The 22,897-nt window shown below is 30.7% G+C and overlaps 1 protein-coding gene across 3 annotated transcripts in view; it reads left to right on the top strand.

Moving 5' to 3' along the window:
• LOC142331182 (ATP-binding cassette sub-family B member 10, mitochondrial) overlaps positions 1 to 10,889 on the top strand; it is a 60,547-nt gene extending 49,658 nt beyond the window's left edge. For all 3 annotated transcript variants that reach the window (XM_075376908.1, XM_075376910.1, XM_075376909.1), the window contains exons 10-13: positions 692 to 919; positions 4,786 to 4,820; positions 7,354 to 7,463; positions 10,445 to 10,889. In XM_075376908.1, the coding sequence (XP_075233023.1) occupies positions 692 to 919; positions 4,786 to 4,820; positions 7,354 to 7,463; positions 10,445 to 10,638 (567 nt within the window). In that variant the 3' untranslated portion in view covers positions 10,639 to 10,889. The remainder of the gene's footprint in view (positions 1 to 691; positions 920 to 4,785; positions 4,821 to 7,353; positions 7,464 to 10,444) is intronic.
• Positions 10,890 to 22,897: the final 12,008 nt, after the last annotated feature.

Here is a 22,897-nt window from a genome sequence, read left to right as displayed (position 1 = left end):
TAGTAGATACAGTCTGTCAAAGTAGTTGTAATGTCAGCAAGTGCATGTACCTTGAGTTGGCAATCATTTAGTACAGCGTTTTAGTAATGATTTCTATGGTGATAATAGTTTTTGAGTGTTTTAAGCATTCAATGTCTTGAATGGATGTGATCGTGTTTAAATACAACAGCCCACTTTTTTACCATCGAAAACTAATGGAAAGAATCCTTTAAAGTAGAATCTATCTCTTTTTTGTATTTCCATTGGGGTTAAACCTTTTAAAACAAAGTACATTATAAAATTTCAAACTTAAATTTTTCTAAAGATTTTAAAACTTGTTTGCTTTACTCGATCGCCACAAACAAATAACTAAACCCTCACATCTGAAATTTTGCAGCATGTCATTGAAAGGATCATACTTGACAAATATCATGGTATGAACACCAGTACAAGCAATATATAAAGTTCTCAGACAAAATAAAAATTTTTTCTTTAAATCAGAGTTTTGATATTTGCATCCTTATGAGTATCCTTAATGTTGCATTTGATATTAGTGTCCTTATAAAATAAACTACTTTTATTTCCCTTACTTGTAGAAAATTAGAATGTAATCTTTTAGAAATCTGGTATTCAGCCTTCATATCTTTCCCTTTTTCATATTTTATGTGTTTAAATTGTTTCTTTATGTTAACAGACGTTTTCTTGTTTTTAGGAACCAGTTTTATTTTCTGGTACTATACGTGATAATATAGCCTATGGTGCTTCTGATCCTAGTAGTGTTAAAATGGAAAGTATTGAAATGGCTGCCATTGAGGCCAATGCTTTTGATTTTATCACAAAAGATTTTCCAGAAGGTTTTAACACCAGAGTAGGTGAACGTGGTATTATGTTATCTGGTGGGCAGAAACAAAGAGTTGCGATAGCTAGAGCACTCGTAAAGGTAATTTGCTTTTAATTGTTCTACTTTGTTTAATTTGTTTTTCTCAGTAATTAAATTTTATTTTTCAAATTATATTAATAAAAATGTCTTGACAGTTTCTGATTTTCAGAGCCTTTTACAAATCTATAAAAGTTGTATATGTAAAAGAAACATAATGTTGTTCTATTGCCCTATATATATCGTCTATTTTGTGTAAAGAAGTTTAATGAAATGGTGTATTTGTTATTAGAATTTCCTTTTTATTCTGAAATCTAAAGAAAGTATTAGATTTCTGAATATTTAAACTGATATTTTACCAAATTTATTATGTAATCTTCAAGATTAGATAATTATCTTTTAAATATTGGCACATGTTATTACATTATATTAGCTCCTATGTTATTACATTTTTTTAGTTACATTTGTTATGTATAGAACTTAAACATTCTTTTTGATCCTTGTGAGTTATGTATGAAATGTAATTTTTTCAGAATTTTGATATATTTCCCTCACCCAAAAAAGGGAATTAAATAGATGGGCAAGTCATCATCCCACTAAGCTCTTTTTCTAACGTTAATGCTTACTTTATATTTCTCTGCTTTATGTAGATATTGTCAATATGGCTGGTTAATAATTTCACATGGAAATCATGTGTACTGTTTTCCTTTAACTTAGAAGGTTCTGGGGCTGATTATAGAAGTGTTGAGAGAATATTTCAGTGAATAATTTAATATAATTTATGAATTGTGTTTCAAACGTAAGAATTAATAGCTGATAAAAAGTTGTTGGGTACAATCAAACTTAGTAAATTCTGTTACTTAGTAAACTGTTCTATTCAACCATCTTAAGGTATTCAACCATCTTAACTATAATACATTGTTTTTTGCCTTATCATTGGATAGGGTTAACAGTAGTTGTGACAATAAATAATCCAGCCAATTATGAAATCTGGATATGATGTCGTACTGCCAAAGGTTATAATTCTTCTGAAATTCATTATGAATTGTTGAAATTTATGAGCCTACAGCAGTGAGTAAAGGAAAAATAAGGCAGTGTTCATGAGTTTAGTGTAGCAAAAAGAGAGAAATGAAAAACCTAGTGTTCATAAAGATGATCTTTTTGACCAAGTGAAAGCAAAGGTTTGAGAAAATCGATGATTTACAATTAGTGTTCTTGCATGAAATTATTCTCCTCATATACTGTTCATCAGTGGAGAAGATTCATCAATACAGTAAGAACTTTTTAATTACCCTCCTTAGAGCTGGACCTTGCACCCAGTGACTACCATTTCTTTTTTCACTAAGAAGTGTCTGGCTTGGTTTTCAACAGTTTATGCGCAGTAACAAATTTAAAACATCATTGTTGAACTGGCTTAGATCTGAGGCAGTAGATTTCTATGGACAGGTTGTTAAAAGTTTGTTCTTAGATACCAGAAGTGCTTTGAAAGTAATGTTGACTATGTCAGACTAAAATAATTTAGTACAAATATATAACAGGTAATAAATTTTCTATTCTATACTTATTTTTTTCATGACCAATCGAAATACTCATAAATATAGTCTGATGAATATTAATTAAATTTAATAAATGTTCACTTGAATTTTTACTTAGATGATGTGTGCATTTAGTATTAGATTATATTATTAGGTTAATAATATAATATTAATATTTTATTTTATATATATATGTATATTTTACTGAAATTATTCTTTTTAAGATTCATATTATTCCTCAGTACTGTAAAATTATATTTAAATTCTATTAAATAAACCAGGTTTTTTATTAAATTAATGAAATGTAGTACAAATAATGCATATGGACCACTTAATATAAAAATAGGAAGAGAAAAGATTATGGAGGTAGAAGAATTTTGTTGTTTGGGAAGTAGAATTACTAAAGATGGACGAAGCAGGAGCAATACAAAATGCCAAATAGCACAGGTAAAACAAGCTTTCAGTCAGAAATGTAATTTGCCTACATCAAAAATTAATTTAAATTCCAGGAAAACATTTTTGAAAGTATATGTTTGGAGCGTTGCTTTATATGGAAGTGAAACTTGGACGATCAGAGTACCTGAGAAGAAAAGATTAGATACTTTTGAAATGTGATGCTGTAGTAAAATGTTAAAATTCAGATGGGTGGATAAAGTGACAAATGAAGAGGTTTTGCGGAAAATTGATTAAGAAAGAAGCATTTGGAAAAATATAGTTAAAAGAAGAGACAGACTTATAGACCACATATTAAGGCATCCTGGAATAGTCGCTTTGATATTGGAGGGACAAGTAGATGGGAAAAATTTTACATATATATATATATATATATATATATATATATACACAGTAGCATTCAAATTAATCCAGACAGAGAATTTTTTAATTATTTTTATACTGCAGCTACACTGCTTGATGACACCTATTCTTTAAGTCGTCTGTGTAATGTGAGGTTATTTTTCTTTGGTTATTTAGCAGTTATACATTTTAAATTGTGTTTTGTGAAAATTTATTTCATTTTTTATTAGTGTTGGAATAGTGAATGCTATTTTAAAACAATTTAAAGAAAAGGAAAGTCAAATATGGCTATAAAAGAAAAAAAATTACTCTAACACAGTATTGGCTATTACTGAGAAAAAGTAAACTTGTTCCAAAATTATCTGCTGTGGACTTAGAGAATTATAGAGCAGCCAGTGGAACAAATTTACACGTGACAACTATTAGATGCAGACTTCTTGTAGCTGGATGGAAAGCTCATCAACCACATCAAAAGCAGCTTTTAACACCAGCAATGTGTAATAAAAACTCTGTGCCAAAGCACATGCTAACTGGATCAAAGAAGACTTGAAAAATATTTTGTTTTCTGACGGTTACATTTTTATATTTAGGGTCGAAGGGGGGTTCATGTGTTGGAAAAGCATCAGATGAAAATACATCACCAGCTCATATCCAACAGATGAGTTAAACTTTCTCAGAAAGAAATGTTTAGAGGTGTTTCACATTTGAAGGTTCTTGTTCATAACTTCCAGTAGATGGTATATTGAAAAGTGATGAATATATCAAGATTCTGAAGGAAAAAAGGTTGTGACACAACTTCAAAACAAAATTCCTTAAGGCAGTGGACTGTTCCAAAAGATACATATTCCAGATATAAAATGTATGGTATATTATATATACTACTATATTATTAGTATATAATATATAGTTCCAAATGTAAATATAAAATATATCCAAAATATATGCCATACTGCTAAAAAAAGGAGAAAAACTTTTAAAAAACAAAACTAATTAAAGTCCAACTTTGGCGAGGCAACTCCCCATACTTAAATCCAATTAAAACTCTTTAGGTAATAGTAAAAAAATGACTCAAAAATGAATTACACCACAAAAATTGACCTTATTGAAGCAATCATATCAGAATGCTTTCATTTTGAAGAAATAGAAAAAATGTACAGTACACTTGATTTGAGCCAAATTGTATACGTGTAGTGATTAAGAATAAAGAACATATTAATTACTAATTATTCGCAAAATGTACAGGTATGATTTTTTATCTAAATAAGGTGGTTATTTTTTATTAAATAACATCTACGTTCAGATTAATTTGCATGCTACTGCGTATAATTTTAAATTATTGATTACTAAAACTGTTTTTCAGTATAAAAACATAAAAAAAGCAATTACTTAAGTTTATTTTGTTTGGATTATTATTAAATCATGATAAGAAGAATTTATTTTTAAATATAAAGCTTTCAAATTGTCAGAAATCCAGTGTTCTATATGTTCTTAAATTTTTATCTAAATTCTTATTTCTTTAATACATTCTTATACTTTTTATAATTATGTGATTTATTTTATTTTTTACAGCTTAGTAATCCTTTGTTATTTTCTTTTCAGAATCCAAGAATTTTATTACTTGATGAAGCCACTAGGTAAATAACAAAGATTTTAATTATTACAATAATTTATTGGTAATTATGAAGATTTTTTTTATTAACATGGTGTACTCTGTTAACAATTAGAAAGAATGAAAAAATATAACCTTACTGTAGTTTTGATCCTAGGTCATAAAAAGGTAAAATTTAAATCAAATAAATGTATGATTTGTTCACAAACTTCTGTGAATTTGTGAATTATGAAGAAAATTTATTTTTAAATAAGTTTGTAATATAGTAAGATGCACTTAAATTACTCTGTAGATGACATATTCTCATGCTGACTGTATAATTTGCCTTTTTTACTCTGATATTCTACAAAATATTTGTTTTCTTGTTTGTAAATTAAATTACAAAACAACAATAATAATAATGTTACACATTTTTTGTAATACTTTTTTTTCCTGTATAAAGTGCTAACTTATTTATAATTTCCTGTATGTTAAATATATTTTTCAGCATCTATTCATTTAGTGCTCAAATGTTTAGGTGCTAAATCAGCAATTTCTATGAACTAAAATAAATATAAATGAATAATTGTAAAAGACTTATTTGTTTAAGCTTTATTTATACGGTGTAGCTTTTACTTTATATTTAAAATTTAGTTAATTCATTAACTAATTTAACTGATATGGGGTTACAAATCCTTCAATCTTTCTTGATTTGGTTATTTCAGAATGAGAAATTATAATTAACTTGGTTTGTTGTAAAATTCAAATTAATAATAATGGGAAAATATAACTAAACCTTATATGCAGAATTTATTATTTTTTTTATCTTGCGTAAGAGTTTTGATAAAAAAAATACATGGAATTTTTTAATTTCCCAGGCTGTGTTAGTCCAATTGTCACAATTTTTTTTTTTTGCTTTGTTGGTACACTTGTTCCTAATTTATGTTTACATTAGAAGTTATATTGGATGCTTAGTTTATTTTTGGCGTCATTTTTGGCTTAGTTTTTGGTGTTTCGGTATGATAAGTGATTTTTAATTTGTGGAAAAATTGGAACAAAAAAATTCACATTAAATTTTGCATTAAGAATGGAATAAAGTGCAGTACTGCACTGAAAATGTTAAATGTTGCTTTTGGCAATTCTTCTATGAATAAAACAGGCATTTACAAGTTGTATAAACGTTGAAGATGATACGCACTGGACATTCCTGCACATCAGTAACTGATGATGTCAAAAAGTGAAGAAAATGACTAAGGACAATGGCCAAATCACCTACAAGGAAGTTCTACACAATTTACGTGAAGCAATCTGAAGAAAACGCCCGGATCTGTGGTAAAACAATTCATGGCAAATGCAATATGATATGCACCTGCTAACACTTAACAGCTCGTTCATGAATTTTTTTACCAAAAACAACACCGTTATGATGCCTCAGCCTCCATATTCACCGGACATGACCCTCTGTTATATCTTCCTATTCCCCAAGTTGAAAAGAACTGTGAAAGACAACATTTTGCCAATATTGAAGAGATGTAGACAGAATCACTTAAGGAGCTAAACACCAAATAGGAAATTGTGTTCCACAGAGGTGTTTTGAAGATTGGAAAGAGCTGTGGCACAAATGTGTTATACCTGAAAAGGACTTCGAAGGTGACAAAATCAGTATTGATGAATAAATAACAATTTTTTGAGAAAAACTAAAATTCTGTGTATTTTATCAAACCTCATACAAATACAAAAGTTTGTCTGTTTCTTTGTATCAACATCACAAGAGAACTGATCGATTGATCCTTTTCCAGTTTGCAGGGTACATTTATGTTATCCCGGGGAAGATTTTAAGCCATAGATCAAGGCCCTAGCCTCCTTGGGGGTGAAGTTGTGAATTAAAGGTAATTAGAGAAAAAAAAATTCATGGAATTCATTATATTTGTGTCACCATGGCAACTGAAATATATTGCAGAGTTTTCCGTGTCAGATGACTGTGTACTTTAATTACCATAGTTAATACTGTTCTGTCTTTGGAATCTTGTTTCTTTTTCAGGTTTCTATAAAGCCTGAATACCTTATTGTTATTCATCAGTATTATTCTCATAACCATGAGGGTAATGAACAATGCAGGAATCCAGGGAGTGGAGCTGCCTGGCCAAACAAAAATTGCAAGCAAAGTAAGATCTGTGCCCCTGGGTTCGGCCCTGCAACCTCTGGAGGCCTGGGAACCCTGGGTCCTGGGGGTTCCAGGGGATGGAGCCCTGTGCAATAAATAAAATAATTGTAATAAATTTTCAGAGGCAGTTTTTAATTAAACTATTGATATAATCATTAATCATGATAAATGCCAACAACATGCGATGAAACTGCACCCAACATTTTGTAACTTTGTTGATATCTAGGTCTAATATCATTAGACATGATATTTTTTTATCTTCATTTCTAAGATTTTATTCCCTGAGCTAGCCCAGATTATAAGGAAGTATAATTTACCATTTTAAGTGATACCTTACATTATAATAATATAGTATAATTTTTTTTTTAATAAATTTACATCATTTTAATTTTGTGTGTATTTGGCTTTCTTGCAGTGCACTAGATGCTGAAAGTGAACATTTAGTTCAGGAAGCGCTTGATAGGATAATGAAAGGTAGAACCGTTTTAACCATAGCACACAGGCTCTCTACTATTAAAAATGCCGGTTAGTTAATAATAATCATTATTATTGATATTTTTTCAACTATTTTCATTATTCATTTTCATCTTTTGAAATAATGTCATTCCTACTTCTTAAACATTCACTGTAGGAGTGAATAACAACTTCATTCTAAAATGTACCCTGTAAAGAATATATTTTGCATCTAATTGGATTGTGGTTGCCATAATTTATTTACAGTGAACGAACTTTTTGTTCTTTCATAATATCTTCATTCATTACATTTTGCTTATTTATTTATTCTACCTTTGGTAACTACAGACATATTCTTGATTGTAACTACATATTCATTTTCTTCTTATATTAAGAAATGAAAAAAGCTGGCCAAGAGTTACACAGCTCTTCCTTTGTCCTTGACAGATTTTTATTTCAGATACATCTTAGAATTTTTAAATATTAATTAATTAATTAATATTATTCAATGTTCAGAATAAATTTGCAAAAAAAATATCAAATTGTTCAATAAAAAAATTTTGCTCTGAAGTGACCTCTTGATCAAATGATATTTTTTCCTTAAAAATTATGCAGCATTAAAGGAATAATTGAAAATAAAAATAAAAATTTGTAGTAAAAAATTTTGGGTCCTGGTGGTACTGACGATCAATCAAGTGAAATTTTTTATAATCAAATTATTTATTCTTGATTTAGGAATTTCTAAAAAAATCAAAACTCAGTAAAATAATTGTGGTTCCCATTCGACTGAACCCCTTGTTGGACAGCAATCTTATATAACGTCTTTAATTACAGCCGTAACTTGAAAAATGGATGAACTTTCAGAAATCATAAAACATTTAAAAAGTTGCTAATATTCTTAATTCGGGTATGATGGGAGGATCTCCTTTTTAAAAAAAAAAAATTATCTTATATTAATACCAGGTACAGTTAATTTTCAATCTTGAAAATTAATTTAAAAAAAATTATATTTTAAGTACCAGTTCATTAAGATCCATTCATTTTTAGGTTCTAAAAGTTTATTTATTAGAATAATTAATTATTTACTTCAATAAGTTTGCAATTTTTGAATATAGCAATTTTATGTTGATAAGGCCCAAAATAAATCAGAATAAAATTGCTAACCGTAATCTTTTTCTAATTCTACAGTATGATGAAGAAAAAATGTTTTTTGTTTAGATAAGAATCTTAACATATATTTTTACTTTCATATAGATATTTAGGTCATTATCAGATGCATCAACCAGAAGACCAAATGATGAGGGTTTCTAAATCATCAATTAGAATTAAATTTTACTTACCCTGCTATAGCAATATATGTTGCTGTAGCTATAATGGGAAAGTACATATTGATTAGGCTTTTTTTTTGTTTTGTGCCTTAGGAGACATTAAAAAAAAGTAATGAAAAAATAGATTGTAAATAATCAGTGAAGAAAAATTTTATTCCAATGCCCCCAAATTTAAAAAAAATCTATTTTTGTCAGATGGGTGATTGTGCATATGTTACATGCGTATCTATCTTGACTTGTATTTTGTCTTATAACTCTGGACCCAATTTTCTTCAAACTTAGATAGGTATTACCTTCAGCAGGAAAGAAAGATTAAATTTTTGTAAAATTTGGAAAAATGGGTACAGGTGTTTTGGCCAAAATAAAATTTCACATTGTTGCCGTGGCATCTTAGCAAAAGATTTTTCTTACAAAATTTGAAGATTTTTTATTAAAATCAAAAATTACCAAAAATATTTATTTAAAATTGACCCCTTCCCAAAAAAAAAGAATATATATTTTTCTTTTTTTAGTTATCTTGCTTCAGAAAAGGAGTTAGTGAGAATTTTTGCATCTGTACTTTCTATATCATAAACCTTTTCAATCTGTTATAAAATGTTTTTGTCCGTCCCTTACAAGTTGCTTGTGTTAGCAAAAATTATATTTTATTAAAAATTATTTTAAATTTAAATCCATATTGCAAGATACCCATTGCATTTAAAATATATAAATCGTAACCTTTTGCTAATCAAAGAATTAGCCAAAAATTTTTGCCCCTTCATAGAAAATTAAAACAATGTTTATTTAGAATTATGGGCGGTTGTATTTTTGAAACAATTTTAAAACGTTATTTTTTTAAATTTATTATCATCACTTAGAGATTATTTTCTTCAAGATAAATTTTTCCCAAATGCTTCTTCTCCGTGAGTATGAGAAATCCAAATGAAAAAAACCTTTTTCACATTTTCAAATCATATTTTGTTAAACAATAAAATCAGTAAAATAACTTATTATTACTCTCGATGGGAAGCTCTTAAATTAAAAAAAAAAAAATCATAAAAAGCTTTATCAAAAATGGGAGCATAACTTGACCAGAGGAGCCAGGAAAGTTATGAAATTCATTTCCTGCTTTTTATGCTTTCATCTTTATTGGTCAGCATATTGCTTATCCAAAATGGGAATTTTTTGTAGAAATTCAGTAAACTTACTTCTTTCCTTCTTTATACACAGTAATAAAGAATTTTTATATCAGTAATTTTTGTTAAAAATACACAAGTTTTACAGTAATATTTTTTACTAGTATTCCATTTTTTTTTTTGAGCCTTTGTCTAGTCAGTTGACTCAGTCATGAAGTAAAGAAGTTCAGAGTCCAACCCCAGCCATGTTGTAAGGAAGTTTGTAAAGTCTGCCATAACACCATTTAACATGACTACTCTGGTCCGATTTACAAATTTATAGTGACGTATAATATTTGTTTATACTATAAAAATTATTTTTTTCTTTATAAGTGTGAATTATTTTTTTTTTTAAGTTTAATAGAATCAGACCCAAGTAAAAAAAAAATAGGTTAATCTAATCTGCCTTATTTTTTAAATCAAAATTTCAGATTTATTTTTATTTAAGTTGCTTTTGTTTGTATACAATATTACTCTTAATACTTAAGATATTAAATTAAGATATTTAATTACACAAACACATAATTAGCATATCTTTATAATAAGTGTGCGTTTGCATATTTTGTTTCAGATCAAATAGCTGTATTAAAAGATGGAAAAGTGATTGAATTGGGTACATATGATAAATTGATGACTGAAGAAAATGGTGCATTTAGGAAATTAGTACAACATCAAACTTTTCATAATGTTGGCCAAATTTCTTCTCAACATTCTTTCACACCATTGGTTAAAACATTTCAGGCTGATAACAATGTAATATTGTAGTAAGAGCTTTGTTTTACAAGTGAGACAATTTAATAATTTTAGTATATTCACTGATAAAATATATCAGTACTTTATGTTACAAGGTAACAATTGTTATGTATAATGTGCACTCATAAATTGTTGTATTATTTTTATATATGTAATTCATAAAGTGTTAATTTATGGTTTAGGATTAAATTTGTTATTTTGTTGAAATGTATAAATATTATTGTAGTTCAGAACTGCAGAATATATTTTAGTTTTTTTTTTTTAATATACTATTATACTATTCTCCTTATTTCATGTTGTTATCATTTTATTTATTTGTTCAGAATACTTACTTATATATAATACTATGATGGCTAATACTTATATATATATGTATGTAAATGTATAAATGTATGCAACTGATGATGTGAATCAAGTTTGTGAAAGTGCTTCCGTTTGTGTAATGAAATAAGGTAAGTCATTCTATTTCAATTGTTATCTGCTTAGGGTTGATCTATTAAATATAAATTAATTTAAATATACGAGGTGTGTTCAGAAATTAACAACATTTTTTTTTGGAAATAATTTTATTTATTTGTCTACATTAATGTTATCCGCTTCAAAATAGTCCCCATTAGATATTATACGCTTATGCCAGTGCTTTTTCCAATCTCTGAAACACTTCTGGAACTCGATCTTTGGAATAGTGTTTAGCCCTTTCAGCTATTCGCTTTTAATCTCATTTATGCTTGTAAAACGACAGCCTTTTAAGGTTTTCTTTATTTTTGGGAATAGAAAAAGGTCACACGGGGCCATGTCTGGCAAATATAATTAACAGAAACCTGATTAGTTGATATTAACAATTCTGATTATAATTTGAGATGGGCGTTGTAAATAAAAGTAATGTAAAAAGTATATTTTTTTATAAAGACAAGTTGAAAATAAATAGATTACTATGAAATTCTTGAAGCTAATTTGATAATAATAAACATAATGATACAAAAAAAAAAAGTTGACATTGTTTGTATCGCACTTTATCATTCTCCTTTGGCTACTATTGATATTTTCTTAAATTCCCCAAACAAGTGTTTACAAAATTCTTAAAGACGTAATATAATACTATAATACTGTCCTAATTGGTGATTTTTAACATTCATTTGCAATACCAATATCATGAAGAATATTTCAGTATAATGTCCTCCTCACATACCTTAAAGTCTTACATTAATAAACCTAGCAGAATTCAAAATCATTCTCAGACTACGATTGATCACATCCTTTTTAAAAATGCAAATTCTAAAAAAATGTAAATATGAATACTATATAATAAAAAGATTTTACAAATCTAAAGATAAGGTTTTATACAACTAAAGATGTATAAATGAACTTTTGGTCATTAAACACATGGATGTACATCGTGAAATAGAGTCATATACCTTCAATACCTTAGATCATGATAAATATTATGATTAGGCACTATCATCCTCTACTCACTCTTCTTAACTCCAACTGATGAAAATGAAATTATGGGTATAATCAAATTTCTCAAAAACAATTGCACCTGGTATTGACAGAATTTAAATAATCCACTTCTTATCCAATTTTTTAAAGGTTTAAATGTACGAGGTATTATGTTTTTAATAGTTGCATTCTGTATGTGATGGGATAGTATTTGAAAAAGAATCAACAAAATCATCTCTACAGTTGTGTTAACACTACATTTCTTCCTAACTTTCATTTTTACCATTTGTTATTAGATTGGTAAAATTTATTTTTTCAGTAAGTTTGTATTAATTAATCTATGTTTTATCTCGTTGAAATCCAGGTGGAGACATACCCAATAGTGATCTGTAATAGTGTATCAACTGGTCCTCATTATTGAACTTAAAATCCTATCAGATTCAATATTTGTATTTTTAAAAAGGATGTGATCAATTGTAGTCTGAGAATGATTTTGAATTCTGATAGGTTTATTAATGTACAATTTTAAGCTATGTGAGGAGATTATACTGAAACATTCATTCATGATATTGGTATTGCAAATGAATGTTAAAATCACCAGTTAGGACAGTACTATATTACGTCTTTAAGAATTTTGTTAACACTTGTTTGAGGAAAAGAAAGTATCAATAGTAGCCAAAGGAGAATGATAAAGTGCAATACAAACACTGTCAACTTTTTTTTGTATCACTACATTTATTATCAAATCAGCTTCAAGAATTTCATAGTTATCTATTTATTTTCAACTTGTCTTTATAAAAAATATACTTATTACATTAACTCTTATTTATATCGCCCATCTCAAATTATTATCTTCTTTCTTTTTCCTGTTTAGCATCTGGAAATTATCGTTCAGATAATACTTCAGAGAATGATATGTATGAGTGTAAATGAAGTGTAGTCTTGTACAGTCCAGGTCGACCATTCCTGATGGTTAATTAAAACCCAACCACCAAAGAACACTGGTATCCACGATCTAGTATTCAAATCCGTATAAAAATAACTGACTCGAACACTGGAACTCTTGACTTCCAAATCAGCTGATTTGAGAAGATGCGTTCACCACTAGACCAACCCAGTTGTTTATTTCAAATTATAATCGGAGTTGTTAATATCAACTAATCAGGTTTCTGTTAATATTATTATATGAAATTGGGTTTTACAGTTTTAAATAATGTTTGAAATTCATCAAATTTTTTTTAGGCTGCGAATATTATTTGTAAAAAATTAAGAAAGTAGTTACTTATATTTCTAGTACAAAGTTTTGACTGAAGTGACCAATATCATCAACTGCGATAGTATCATAACACTCATGAGAAGTTTCATCGTCAAAGTTAAGTACCATAATGTTAAATTAATTAAAGAAAAAAGAAAAGACATGAACTGGAATAAAATAGAAAATAATTGCACTCACTGTAACTCCCGTCCCACATGAAACAATATTTTCAAATAAACAAATGCAGAATGAATAATAATAAATCTTTAATATGTAAACATGTAACCAAAAAGCCTAAAAGAAATAGATTACCTCTAAAAGCCATCATATTAAAACCAGTGATACAGCAAAATGAGTATAAAAATGGCAAATTAAAGAAATAAAATACTATATACTATAAAAAAAAAAGCTATATTACTACAAAATACTACTACTGTACTACTAAATAAAATAGTACTACTAAACATACTTTCATTCAGGTTGTCTTACTGAAAATTCTTACTGTTGACAATTCAAGTTTGCCTTAATAGGATTTTTCAATTACGTACCCAGACAAAGGCCACTTAATTGCTCTTTTTTGAGTTTACTTGTCATCCCCCAACACTATCATGTAATAGGGAAACATTAATTTCATTTAGGGAGACATTCATTAATTTCTTTAGTTTTTGTATCGTTCTTTTTTTACTGCTGCGATTCAGTTCACTTTGACACCCCTAGAGACAATCTTTAACAATTGTGGCTGTTGATGATTTAGCGCGTGGTAACTTGTAGGTGACTGATACAAGCTGCTGTTTTAAAGTCCACTTTAAGGGATGACACAACAGTCTTCTAAATACTTAAGAGATCTGCATTTTTGGTTTGTGGAATTCCAGTAATTTCAATATTCTCCATTCTAATATGCTGCTGCAGAAATATATCTCATTTTGTAACTGTGATATGCCATTAACTAATTTTGTATTTTCCTTCTCCACTTCTTCACCCTTTTTAACAACAGTTTTTTGTTCCCTGGTGAATTGACCTAATTAATTCTTTTTTTGTCCTGTTTAGCCTCCAGTAATTACCATTCAGGTAATACTTCAGAGGATGATATGTTTGAGTGTAAATGAAGTGTACTCTTGTATAGTCTCAGTTCGACCATTCCTGAAATGTGTGGTTAATTGAAACCCAACCACCAAAGAACACCGGTTCCACGATCTAGTATTCAAATCCGTGTAAAAATAACTGGCTTTACTAGGACTTAAACGCTGTAACTCTCGACTTCCAAATCAGCTGATTTGGGAAGACGCGTTAACCACTAGACCAACCCGGTGGGTAACTATACTTTATCTGGAGTTCATTATCTGAACTTCATTGTTGGCGATAGTGTTTTCATTTTGAGGTTTTGTCAAATGCAAAGACGATATTGTGATTGTTTTTGCAGTGCTTATGGTTTTATTAATTTATTTTCACAACCATGCTAATGATCGCATATTAAAATCAAGTCCTAGTAAAGTCAGTAACTTTACTAGGACTTGAACGCAGGAACTCTCGGCTTCCAAATCAGCTGATTTGGGAAGACGCGTTCACAACTAGACCAACCCGGTGGGTTGAATTGACCTAATTGACATTTTGTTTCTTCACTATATTTCTTCAGATCGTCAATTTGGGTGGATAATCCAACAATTTTTTATTAAAAAAGAGATAAAAGCTCTGAGCATAGATTAGATAGTGATATCAGAATCCGGTTAAATCTGGCCTCTTAGAGAATTCCCTCATCTTCAGACATGTTGAAATGTGAATTTCCAGGTAGGCCTTGTCTGGGAATTTTTCTAGTATTCCTATTCTGGGGAACAGTGTATGAAAGTAAGTTTTACATTAACTACACTTTAGTGACTCAACAATCAGGAACTTCAGTTTACATTTATAATGGTCATAGTTATAGCATTGTCATATTTACTTATTTCAGTTTGTCAATTGTAATCAGATAGTTTGTAAAGATATACCTTATTGTATTATTCAGAGGAACAGAAAGCAGCATGCAATACAACTCTGATATTGCACACTATGGGTAGCATAAAAATAACTTATCTCTACAATTGCCTAAACACAACTAAATATAATAATACAGCTTAATATTATGCAGGGTTATGAGTTACTTATTTGTTTTATAATGTAGGCTGAATTGAGTGTTCTCCATTACTTAAATGGAATCAGCAAAGATTTTATTTTCTCTGAAGATGACATCTGTTGAGGTTTTCACATAATTAATACTTATTATGTTGCACGTTTGTCATATCTTCAGTGTTGGATTGCTGGTTTATTAAAATATACATTGTTGTAACTTACTTCATCTAACAAACCCATAATAAATAATAATATTGTAATTCTTTTTCCAGAAAAATAATAAAAAGATCTTAAATTTTAAACATGTAATATAATCAATTTTAAGTTAACAGTTAATCGTTTTATTTAATTTTATACAGAGTGTACCTAAAATGGTGTCTGCAGATTCTACTAGTCAACATGAACAAAAAATATCAATTGCCCCTTGATTTTCTCTTTGTCTACCATTTTGTGTTTATTAATGAAAAATGTATATTTCAAGATCAGATTGAGGAGTAAAATAATATTTATTTTTATTTTTTTCTGTTTAGCCTCCGGTAACTACCGTTTAGATAATACTTCAGAGGATGAATGAGGATGATATGTATGAGTGTAAATGAAATGTAGTCTTGTACATTCTCAGTTCAACCATTCCTGAGATGTGTGGTTAATTGAAACCCAACCACCAAAGAACACCGGTATCCACGATCTAGTATTCAAATCCGAGTAAAAATAACTGGCTTTACTAGGACTTGAACGCTGGAACTCTCGGCTTCCAAATCAGCTGATTTGGGAAGACGCGTTCACTACTAGACTAACCCTGTGGGTTAAAATAATATTAGGTACACAGATTCATACTAACATAATAAATAAAAAATTACAATTTAAACACATTCACAAATTTCAAAATGGCAGCCCTGTTAATTTTTCAATCCTTTATTTCTGGGTCAATTCTTAGTTTCATCTTATTACATTTTTATTGAAAAATGTTAAACATTTTATTGTGAACAAAGTGACATCTTTTTCGAAAAATCGATTGATAAATAACCAACTTATGAGAGAAAATGTATGACAATTTTCTGCCAGATCTCATCTTTATTAAATCAGGTACTCAATTTATTATGCTGTTAATTGATTTTGAATTATTATTATCTTTTTTTTAATTAGCTTCAAGTTTTTAAAACGTTTTCAAGATAAAAGTAAAAAAAATTACCATTTTCAACCAACTGGCATCATGGCAAACAACAGAAGGTGGACATTTCGAACATTTATTAAAATGAAATTAAGTAAATAAGCAAATATTATGCTTAAATAAATAAATAAATAAATTATCGATACTGGACTGATATTAATCTGCACTGGTATCATGAGGCAAATAACAGAATCCAATCAATGTATGGGCAGGTCTTGTTGGTGGGGAAAATTGATAAGGCCTATATTTATTGATGGAAATTTAAATATAGTAAAATATTAGGCTTTGCTTCTCAACCATATGTCATTCCAAACTTTTAAAATTTTGTTGTTGACCCCAACTTCCAAAACAGTTGGTTACAACAAGATGGTGCCCTGCCTCTTATCAGCCTTTAGGTACGTGAAATTTTTCCTGGAAGATGGATTGGCCAAGAGGATCGAACAGACTGGCCAGTGAGATCGCCTGACTTGTCACCATTGGATTACTTTCTTTGGGGCCACTTAAAAAGTATTGTTTATTTTTTTTGTCTTAATGAGACCTTTAAAAGTGATGTATCACACAAATGGTGTTACCATTTAAGATATTTGAGTTACAACCCCTAGGCCATCCCCCCAAAAAAAGGTAGAATTCTATTCCTCATCAAAAGGTAAAGTAGTTGGCCAATAACTTATCCTGAAAGTTACAGTATTCTATTTTCTTCTTTTTTCTGTTTAGCCTCCGGAACCACCATCAGGATTACTTCAGAGGTTGGATGAGGATATGTATGAATGAAGTATAGCATTGTACAGTCTCAGGTCGACCATTTCTGAGATTATGATTTCCACAATCTAGTATCCAAATCCATATAAAAGTGGAGCCATATAAAAGTAGGATTTGAACCTTAGCACTCTCGACTTAGAAATCAACTGATTTACAAAGGTGTGTTCACCACTAGACCAATCTAGTTATACAGTATTTTATATGGAATGGTTTTAAAGTTGTTGAGGTCAGTTTAAAGACATACTTTTGACTCAACCTAAATAACAAAAACCCTTGTGTTAACATAATACTGATTTCCATAGTGGAGTACAGTAGTTCTGTCTTTCATCTAGAATGTACTGGATTTGAATACTGATCAGGCAGTATTCAATTACACAGTAAGTGTAATTGAAGCATATGCCTGTTGTTACTGGAGAGAGACATACTACAGGTTGTACAGCATAGCTGTAATTTTAGTGAATTTTCATCAAAAATAATTATAGCTATCAGCATTACAATGTAGTCTGTAATATTTATTTTTATGGTAGAGGAAGATGGATGTACCTCTTACTCTCTTTGCATCCAGCTGTGCTGTGGGAATAAATTGATTCTAAATTTGATTTGAATAATTTCTGGTGTATAAATCAAGACTTCACTTCTAATTATTAGTGTGAGAAAATTATAATTATAATTGTCACTGGAATGGTAAAGCCTATTGCTATAAATTAAAAAAGTTGCTGCTTGTAAAATACCACAATAAAGAAATATTTTTATTTTGCAAAATGTTTGCCTTAGTTTTTGTTATTCCTATTCAATAAGTTCATTCTGAGAGAGAAAATTTTAAAATAAGTATTATCTACTTAGAAAAACAGCGTAGTCATTAAAAATAAAAAAAAGAAGTTTAAAAGATTTGGTAATTTTGGGTGCTTTAATACAATGACACGAGAGAAAATTTTCGAAAAAAAATTTTGCATAAGAAGTAACTTCCACAGAAAATCTCTTGATGAAATTAGAACAGTTGAAAATCAAAATGAACCCCAGTTTTTGTAAGTTCAGTCATATATATATATATATATATATATATATGAAAATGGATACATAGGTGTGTTGTGTCTAGTCTATGTTACAGCATAACTCTGGAATGCTTGGAGCAGTTTTAACCTAACTTGGTATAATATGACTTACTATCTGGAAAAAAATAATACTGTGGGGGTAATACATCCCTAGCACCACTAATGGTGGGATTTGAAAGGGGTAACATGTAAAATTAATCGAGAACGAATAATATTAGTGTTGAATCCGTAGTTTTTGGGGTTGCTAGGCTGACTTATGACAGTCTCATGTCATTAAGTTCAAGTTTAGTCAAATAGAACTCTAGAAATAGATTTGATTCCTTTTCCAGTCCAGTAGAAGATTGAGATAAATAAATACCTGTCAACATCAGGTAATCAGCTAGTTATTTATAATCAAGAAAAGCAGAACCTGAAAAAGTATTTAAATTACGAGGCATGTTCATAAAGTAAGGGCTGCTGGCTTATATTTAAATATTAGTAGGTCTGATTCAGTTTGATGCATGCAGAGTCATCTATGAATAAGCCACTGCAGTTGTTTTGATTCAGTAGTCGTTTGCACCCTGGTGAATGCAGTCGCAATGTCTGCAGCAATTGTTTCTCCTACCAGTTGTGAAGTGCATACTGTGATCTGATTTTTGTGTGCAAAAGGATCTTCAGCTGCTGCAATTCATTGGGAGTTGTACCTAGTGTATGGACCTACAGTGATGAGTGAAGGAAAAGTTAGACAATGATGTCGAAACTTTAAAAATGGCCGCAGAAATGTGCATGACGAAGAGCAGAGTGGCAGGCTCAGTATTCAGACTGACAAAATCATTGTACAAGTTAACCGAAAACTGCAATGTGGTTGGCAATTGATGATTAGTGCTCTGGCTGATGAATTTCCGCATGTTGGACACACCTCTACGCAATTGTATCAAAAAAGCTCAAATATCATAAATTGTGTAAAAGGTGGGTACCAAAAATGCTCACCGAACAACACAAAGAGGAAAGAATGTGCAGTGGATGAGTGTTTTTGGACCGCTATTGACAAGATGGAGATGATTGTTTTCCCACAATGTTACAGGCGACGAGACGTGGATATCTTACACCAACGCAAAATTGAAACAACAGTCAATGCAGTGGCGCCATTTTCAAGTTTTTTAAAACTGGGGGGCTCCTGCTGGTTGAAAGAGGAAGTTTGAACTTTGAGCCACTTGGACTTACAGGTTGCTTGAGCTGTGGGTTTATAAACGCAAGATGACGTTTAGCCCGGAAAAGACCACGATGATGCTCTTCAAAGGCCGTTTGGTAGTGAGTCGGCAAGTCCGTTTCGATGACAGGCCAGCGGTTAAAGCATTTTCAGGTTCAAAAGTACCTCGGGGTGTTTCTTGATGAGAAACTGCAATTTAATAAACATCTTCAATACGTCCCGGAGAAGGCCTGCTGTGCCTTCTTCGGTATTCGACGTGTGATCAGTCCTGATTGGGTATTTAGTTTTAAGACCATAAGCAAACTGAATAAAGGCATATGCAAGGGTATTTTGCTCCACAGTACCAGCTGTTCACAACGAAAAAAGAGTTAATTCGCTGCTTGGTAGAGTCCTGGAACACAAAGACCGACTAAAATCGGGCAGCCAAAATCAAGAGTGAAAACGATGTTGATTTCATTCTTCGACTCAAAGGGCCTGATTCATCATGAATTTGTTCCAAATGGTCAAACCATGAATTCTAAATTGTATTTGGAAGTAATGAAACGCCTGATGCGTCGCATTCATAGAATCTGGCCCGAGTACCGAGATCCGGGCAGTTGGATTCTCTTGCACGACAATACCCAGGCACGGAAAGTCGTCGCTTTCTCGACGACATTCCGGCCATCCAAAGGGCTTGCACTGAGCAATTGAAGGCGATCCCACAAAGTGATTTCTCCAGAGTGTTTGACGGACTCTACCGGCGCTGCAACGAGTGTATAACTAGAGAAGGGTTCTATGTAGAGGGCTGATGTGAGTAAATATCTTTAAATCTGTATTTTTATTTAATTTAGTTCTGGAAATTTACAGACATACTGTGTATACGCGGTGCCTGTTTGGGCGGATAGGTTAAAATGTAAAATTTATCGAGGATATTTTTTGCGAGTCTGTTTTACGACGCAAGCGTTCCTAAATGGTGTGAAAGTAGATGGTCAGAGAAATTCAAAAGCCTCCGTGTTTTTAAGGATCATTATGTTGATATTGTTAATGCATTAGAGATCTTATATGAAGAGGGAAATGCAATAAGAAATAATGCTTATCAAATGCATGCAAATCTTCATTTATTGAGTCGGCAGCATTAATTGCTAAGTATTCCGCTACAATAGAACCTGTAGCAAATTCACTTCCATTCAAGACACTTTTTCTTTTCTTTTTTTTATTGAGTCGGAGAAATGCCATTCACACACGTCCCATAAACTGGGCATTATCGGACTCGTACAGGTTCCGCTAAATGTTAAGAGCGTAACCTGCACCTTACCGACTAGAACTCCTATCTCACCAATTCTCCCCACTGGGGCCGGGCCAGAATGAAGCACTCTCAGCCCCAGGGGGGCCTTCAAACTGAGGAGTTCGAGAGTCCTCTTGCATCATCACCGACACTTGAGCCGGTACACAAAGCCAACCAGCACATTATAACTATTCTTGCTACGAGATCATCGGATAACGTCACGACTGCGTTTTAAAAAAGAACTAGGCGACATTGCAATGCATTTGAATGTTGATGTAACCGCCACTTGCACTATTCTCTTTTTTTCTGTTTAGCCTTCGGAACAACCATAAGGTATTACTTCAGAGGATAAGTATGACTGTAAATGAAGTGTAGTCTTGTACAGACAAAAATGAAGTCTTGTACAAGTTTCAGGTCGACCATTCCTGAGATGTGTGGTTAATTGAAACTCAACCACCAAAGAATACCGGTATCAACGACCTAGTATTCAAATCCATATAAAAGTAACTTCCTTACTAGGATTTGAACCTTAGACTTCGAAATCAGCTGATTTGCTCACTACAAAAGCTGATGTAGTGAGTTCACTACTATACCAACCCAGACGGATGCCATTTGCATTACTGGCCAACGGAAGCATACAAACAATCATGCAGCTAGCAGCTAAAAAGCCTTCCGAATTTCGAAGAAAGTCTCTTCTAATATTCCCTTAGTTGATTCCGTCATATCATCTTTAGAAGTCAGATTTTCTGCAGACATTGCCCGCATTTCAATTGATAAATTTACATCCGAGTAAGATGAAAGGTGTTTCATTGGAGGAATGGAATGAAAGTACTTCAAACCGTGGAATGATGAACAGGAAGCCCCAGACATAACTGAGGTTTTAAAAAAGAACGAATTGTTTTTCCCGACTATTAGAAAGGCTCTGCGTATATTGCTTTGACAGCCCTGCAGAACAAGTACTATTGAGCGTTCATTTAGCTCGAATTAAAACATGACTAAGAAGCATACCATTGGTAAAAAACAGGTTAAATGAGTTAGTTAGTTATGTTAAGCATTTACCAACGATGGGTTATCGCTAACAAAGAGTAATTAGTTGAAGTTGTAGTTAGACAATTTGAATCTTATCCTCGCAAATTATTGTTACAAAATTTTTTTTTTTTAATAAATATTTTATTCTTTCTTTTGTTATTGTACAGCACCCCCCCTCCCGTCATGGCTACCCTTACTCCATGAAGTTAAATTCAGAAAACTGTCCCCCTTCCGTTTTGAGCGGGATACGTCCATGCTGTAATTTATGTGACGATTTGTCCGATAATTTTTTGGTTTATTTTTAACCTCCGTTTCAAAATTTAATTCATTTTTTATCTCTGTATTCTCTTCAAGATTTTAAAACTTTTTCATTCATTTCAAATTTCGTGAAACATAGTGAGGTAGTTAAAGTTTACCTTTAGTTAAGACGTTACATATCATTGTATGATTATAATTTAATTTTGGGTATTCTTCTTGAAAAGTGGTTTATGTATTGATACGTCATATTGTGTTGTATGTTTAGTTTCTAAATATTAATTTTTCTTTGTATAATATATAAATTATTTGTATCCCGATGTAAATAAGAAGGTTATTTATAAATTAATTTTTATTTGCAACGTTTTTTTTAAATAAGTGTTTATTATATAATAATAAACAATAAAATCGCTGACACCATACGCAAGGAAATTGCTAAGTTAGAAAGCATGTATATATTAAGAATAAAATTTTGTTGTTTTAAGATATTAACTCAAAATTGAATTGATTCGGTATAAAAGATAACAGTATACCCAACAGTTTCCTGTGTTTAGTAGTTTATCTTGTGCAGTTATCCTTTTATTCGATAGATGGTGAAAGGAGCTATCATGAAATTGAATTGATGCTAGTGCTGCTTTCTATGGTTTAAGTAAGACTGTTGTTTATTCGCATGTGCACTGGATTTTCGTCGGCGCTGTTTTACTTTACTCAGTTCGCGGCTTGGGGGGTTTCATCCGAGGGTTGAGGGGTGTGA

Source organism: Lycorma delicatula, chromosome 10, assembly GCF_047948215.1.
Source record: "Lycorma delicatula isolate Av1 chromosome 10, ASM4794821v1, whole genome shotgun sequence".
Lineage (NCBI taxonomy): Eukaryota > Metazoa > Arthropoda > Insecta > Hemiptera > Fulgoridae > Lycorma > Lycorma delicatula.
This window is presented reverse-complemented; position numbering and strand designations above follow the sequence as displayed.